This window comes from Echeneis naucrates, chromosome 10, assembly GCF_900963305.1.
Source record: "Echeneis naucrates chromosome 10, fEcheNa1.1, whole genome shotgun sequence".
Classification (NCBI taxonomy): domain Eukaryota; kingdom Metazoa; phylum Chordata; class Actinopteri; order Carangiformes; family Echeneidae; genus Echeneis; species Echeneis naucrates.
The window spans coordinates 22040853-22046281 of NC_042520.1; the positions used below are offsets into that span (position 1 = coordinate 22040853).

A 5429-nucleotide genomic window follows, 5' to 3' on the forward strand; every position below is an offset into this window, starting at 1 on the left:
TATTTTTATTTTTTATTGCTTTTTGTGTGGACAAAAGGGAAGAAAATAACTAATGATAAGAAAAATGGAGCGCTTTCTTGGTGTGAATGGGAAAAGAGGGAGCGTTTCGCAGAGCGGGTCTCCCTCTGAGTGTTTGGCTGCAGCTGCTGGAGATCTGCATGAAGACACAGAATAAACCGGCGCTCTTCCTGTGGGAAAACGGAGGTTGCAGCAAGTGGCTTTCTTTTTCTTTTCCTTTTTTCTCTTTCTTTTTTTCCTCTGCCTCTGACAATGTGCCAACTCCTTCCACCAGGCAGGAGCCGATTTGCGGTGGTTTTGCTTGCTTTTTGCTCAAGGATTGATTTTTTGTAATTTTTTTAATGATTATTATTTTGTGTTTCTGGAGAGCGGATTTTGGATTCTTTTTGGATTCAAAGTGAAGGTCAATGGAGAGATTTGCACAACTCCGGTGCGTCACGGCCCCATTTTAACACCAAATAACGGCGGTGCGCCTGTTTGCTGCGCGCCTGTGCGAGCGTGTGTGTGTGTGTGTGTGTGTGTGTGTGTGTGTCCTCTGTACTGTGAGAACTCACTCCCTGATTTTTTCCCCCTCTCCATCCAAGGCTCCCGCTGCAAAGTTAAATGCTGGATCTACACTTCAGCGACCATTTCTTGCTGTAAAAATGCTGAGCGGCGTCCTCTTGCTGAGCGTCCTCACGGTCACCAGCCTGTCACCGTCCGAAACGGAGAGCCGCAAAACTTCAGCCTCCAAAGACATCTGCAAGAGCCGCTGCGCCTGTGAGGAGCGGGAGAACATTCTTAACATCAACTGCGAGAATAAAGGATTTACCACAGTCAGCCAGTTCCAGGGCCCCCCCAATAAGGTCTCCCAGCTTTTTCTAAATGGAAACTTCCTGTCTCGGCTCGGCGCAAACGAGTTCGTCAATTACGGCAATGTCACCTCGCTGCATCTGGGGAATAACGGCTTACAGGAGATCCGGACCGGAGCCTTCACCGGGCTGCGCTTCCTGAAGCGGCTACACTTGAACAACAACAACATGGAGGTGATCAAAGAGGACACCTTCGCCGGGCTGGAGAGTTTGGAGTATTTGCAGGCGGACTATAATTACATCAGCGCCATAGAGCCTGGCGCCTTCAGCAAACTGAATAAACTCAAAGTGTTGATCCTGAACGACAACCTGCTGTTGTCCCTGCCTCCGAATATATTCCGCTTCGTGCTCCTCACGCACTTGGATTTACGCGGTAACCGGCTGAAGATGCTGCCGTTCGCCGGCGTGCTGGAGCACATCGGCGGCATCATGGAGATCCAGCTGGAGGAGAACCCGTGGAACTGCACCTGCGACTTGATCCCCCTCAAATCCTGGCTGGACACCATCTCCGTGTTCGTGGGGGACATAGTGTGCGAGACGCCGTTCAGGCTGCACGGGAAAGACATCACCCAGCTCATAAAGCAGGATCTGTGCCCGCGCAGGAACGCCGGAGAGCGCGTCCACCCCCCCTCTGACTCTCACTTTCAAGGGGCCCTCTCCCCGACCTACCACTCCGGCGTTATCACCCCCACCCGGGCCCCGAAAGCCTCCAGGCCGCCCAAGATGCGCTACCGACCCACCCCCCGCATCTCAAAGGACAAGCACGTCTTTGGGCCTATAATGGTTTACCAGACGCGCTCCCCTGTTCCCATGTTGTGTCCCAGCGTGTGCGTGTGCACGTCACAAAACCCTGACAGCGGACTGAACATCAATTGCCAAGAGAGGAAATTGCATAACATCAGTGAGCTGAACCCCAAGCCCTCCTATCCAAAGAAACTCCACCTGACCGGTAACTACTTGCAAATCATTCACAGAGCTGATCTGACTGAGTATAGCTCTCTGGAGCTGCTCCATTTAGGAAATAACAGAATAGCAGTAATTCAGGAGGGCGCCTTTGAGAACTTAACAAACCTCAGACGACTTTATCTAAATGGGAATTACATTGAGTCGCTGTCTCAGTCCCTTTTCTCTGGTCTGCAGTCACTCCAGTATCTGTATTTGGAATATAACATCATTAAGGACATTTTGCCACAGACATTTAACTCTTTGCACAACCTCCAGCTGCTGTTCCTGAACAACAACCTGTTGCGATCGCTCCCTGACAATGTTTTCGGGGGAACCATGCTCACGAGACTCAACCTGCGGAATAATCATTTCTCCCACCTGCCAGTCAAAGGAGTCCTGGACCAGCTCTCCGCGTTCATCCAGATCGACCTGCAGGAGAACCCCTGGGACTGCACCTGTGACATCGTCGCACTCAAAAACTGGATGGAGCTGTCCAGCACCAGCGTGGTGGTGAATGAAATCACGTGCGATTCCCCCTCAAAGCACGCAGGCCGCCTGCTGCGCTCGCTTCGTAACGAGGCCATCTGCCCCGAGCCCAGCGAACCGCCCCCACCACAACATGCCCCACCTACGAAAGCCCCAACATTAATAAGCCCTGGCACTGAAGCTGCCACCCCCACTTCATCCTCTTCTTCTTCTTCCTCCTCCTCCCCCCCTTCTTCTTCTTCTTCTTCTTCTTCTTCTTCTTCTTCTTCTTCTTCTTCTTTTAGCTCGGTTAGCCCCACTGAATCCAGACTCCACACCCCGGAGTTGCACCCTGAGGTCCCGCTTTCGGTTCTGATTCTTGGGCTTCTGGTTGTTTTCATCCTGTCTGTCTGCTTTGGTGCAGGTCTTTTTGTTTTTGTCCTGAAACGGCGCAAAGGGGTAGAGCACGTGCCCACGGGCGCCAACAACTTAGATCTTAACTCCTTCCAAGTGCAATACGGTTCCTACACCCCTGAACCGACCCAAGACAAAACCTCTGAGAGCCATGTGTATAACTACATCCCCCCACCCGTGGGCTCCATGTGCCAAAACCCAATTTACATGCAGAAGGATGGCGAACAGGTGGCGTATTATCGCAACCTGAAGGAGCTCAGCTTCGGGCCCCTGGATGCAAAGAAGGATGACGTCCTAACTCGCAGTCCGGGGGCCTACACCATCAGCACAGTGGATTTTATGGATAAATCCCCTACGCCCTGTGGCTTGACCACCCCTGAGCCTCCTGAGCTGCTCTACCAAAACTTAGGGGAGAGGCCCAACAAGGAGCTCCCCACAGTTGCAGGCGTCCCTCCTTACAATTACAACTTTTGCACTTTACCCAAGAGACCTTGCGTCGTGCCCCCCTACGAAGCTGCTACGGCCAGGCGGCATATCACCAACCAGGACAGGTTGAACAAAACCGTGCTGTACGGCACCCCCAGGAAATACTACGGGGCTGAACACCCTTCTAGAAACAGTGAGCATCCGCTGGTGCTGCCCGGGAAGCTAAAAACAGAACCGGACTACCTGGAGGTTCTGGAGAAACAGACGGCGATGAGCCAACTGTAAGATAGCGACAATGCCCACCCCCCACCTCCTTCCACCCTCTCTCCCCCCTAGCTCCCCCACCTCCAGGTTCTGTGCAGCATTCATAATAATCACGCAGTTACTGTAATAATAGCCGTCTATATATCTATCTTATCTATCTATGTTAAGTCCTACATGATTGACTCGACGTGAACTGAAGCCTTTGACCATCTTTTTTCTCTCTTCCTTTTCTTCTCATTTTGTTTTTTCAGATGTATAAAAGGATTATAAGAAGTATATTATTATGCAGCTCTATTTTTTCTCCTGGAAAGTATAAATTATTTCTTCTACTTCTTCTTCTTCTTTTGGAAAATTGAAATTATAAAAGACTTTGGTGATGGCAGGTATACTATGGGCAAGGACTGTGTACAAATCCGGCTTTGTGCTTTTTTTTTTTTTTTTTTTTTTTTTTCATAAAACTGTATTTTATTTCACCTGTGAACAACAGAAAAAAGTATGAAATAATAATTCTTTGTAGAAGAGGAAATGCTACAGATTGACATTCCTGTACATACTTAGCACACACAAGACAAATGGTGAGTGTTGAAGCATAAAAGGAAGAAAAAAAAAACTTTTAAAAATCCCAAGAAGCGGCAGAATCTTACTCCACTTACTCCAGAAAGTGCCTTTGCACTCAACTATTTTATCGACATTGCTCTCTGCAAAATGGAAATGTTGCTTTTTTTCTGAAAGTGCTGTATTTTAAGGAATCAAATCTTTATGTAAAATAGATGAATTATTTGTCCGTTTAAAAAAATGAAATAAGAAAAAAAAAAAAAACAAGAAAAAGTCCCGACTGAGTGTGAAATGATATGTGAGTTGTCGAACAGGGAGAATATTGTTCCTTTTGCTTTGTCTTTGGAGATGTACAGACTTCTAGAGAACATTGTATGCTATGGGGGAGCAATACAGCGCGATAAAGATTGCGCCATTAAATTTTCACTGAAGCACTTTGTCAAGATCCTGAGCTTTGGGTAAATTTTGTTGTGAGACAGTTCTGCATGCTTATTTTGGGATGCTGCTGTGTGCTGCGGACGGATCGGATGTGTGTGTGTCAGAGAAAATGAAAACAGAGCTCGCCTGCAGCTCCTCCATTGAAATGTGATGGCTCGGCTAATGATGGATGAGATTGTGTTGTTGTTTGCTTTTTTTCTTTTTGTTTGTTTGTTTTGTTTCATTTTTGCTCCTCCTGAGTTAGTCGAGTTGAGTGATGGCTCCTCCGTCGTTCTTTCTTCGACCCAACAATGACACATTTACTCTAATTTCCAGCACCTCCTTCCAAGAATCCTCCTCTGCGTCCATCCTTCTAATGCACTAATGTTTCATATTGAGGGTCAATTTTCTTCAGTGTCTCTCTGAAGACTTGCGAAATGATTTTATGCTCGAAAAAGAATACATAGTTTGGCCTTGAGAGGCAAATGGTGGTCAAGTAATGTATTGTGTGGTTGTTAATGGTGCCGCAATCAACCGCATTTGATGGGAGCAAAGAAAATATGCCTGTACTGAAAAGCGAAGGTCAGCAGGGGCAGAAAGTTAGAAAATATCAAGCATCTTGCCCCTGAGATGTGATATTATTTATATAGAGAGAAAAAGGAAACAAACAAAAAAAGGCATAGTAACAACCGGCTGCACTGAGCTGTTGCTGCGGATGAGCAATAAAATGCTGCTGCTAAAGAGTAACAGTCATGAAATACACAGTGCCCCCCCACAAACACACACACACACACACACACACACACACACACCTCCTGTCCCACAAAGCTGCAGGTTTGCGTGTATTGTTCATGCACGCAGCTACCCCCTGATGCATTCACAGACCCATCCTGCTCCTCTCCCCTAGATGAACTGTGTAATGCTGTAATGCTAATTCTGTTTTCTGTCCTTCAACCTCAGTTGACATTGACTCTTTGTGCATTCTGTGAATGGCCTCCCAGCGGCCAAATTTTTCCCTCATCACCTCCCCTCCCATCCTATTCCTCCCTCCTCCCCTTTGTATATCCTCGGCCC

General features: G+C 47.7%; 1 protein-coding gene across 2 annotated transcripts; it reads left to right on the forward strand.

The window, feature by feature from the left end:
- The first annotated feature begins 361 nt into the window (after positions 1-361).
- Positions 362-3711, forward strand: slitrk2 (SLIT and NTRK-like family, member 2). 2 transcript variants are annotated; one of them, XM_029512619.1, is made up of 3 exons: positions 362-448; positions 603-2518; positions 2615-3711. In XM_029512619.1, exons 2-3 carry the CDS (start codon positions 663-665, stop codon positions 3402-3404), a joined length of 2646 nt encoding a protein of 881 aa, XP_029368479.1. In that variant the 5' UTR covers positions 362-448; positions 603-662; the 3' UTR covers positions 3405-3711. The 2 variants fall into 2 exon arrangements, with proteins under 2 accessions (XP_029368479.1, XP_029368478.1); XM_029512618.1 differs by having other exon boundaries at positions 603-3711.
- Positions 3712-5429: the final 1718 nt, after the last annotated feature.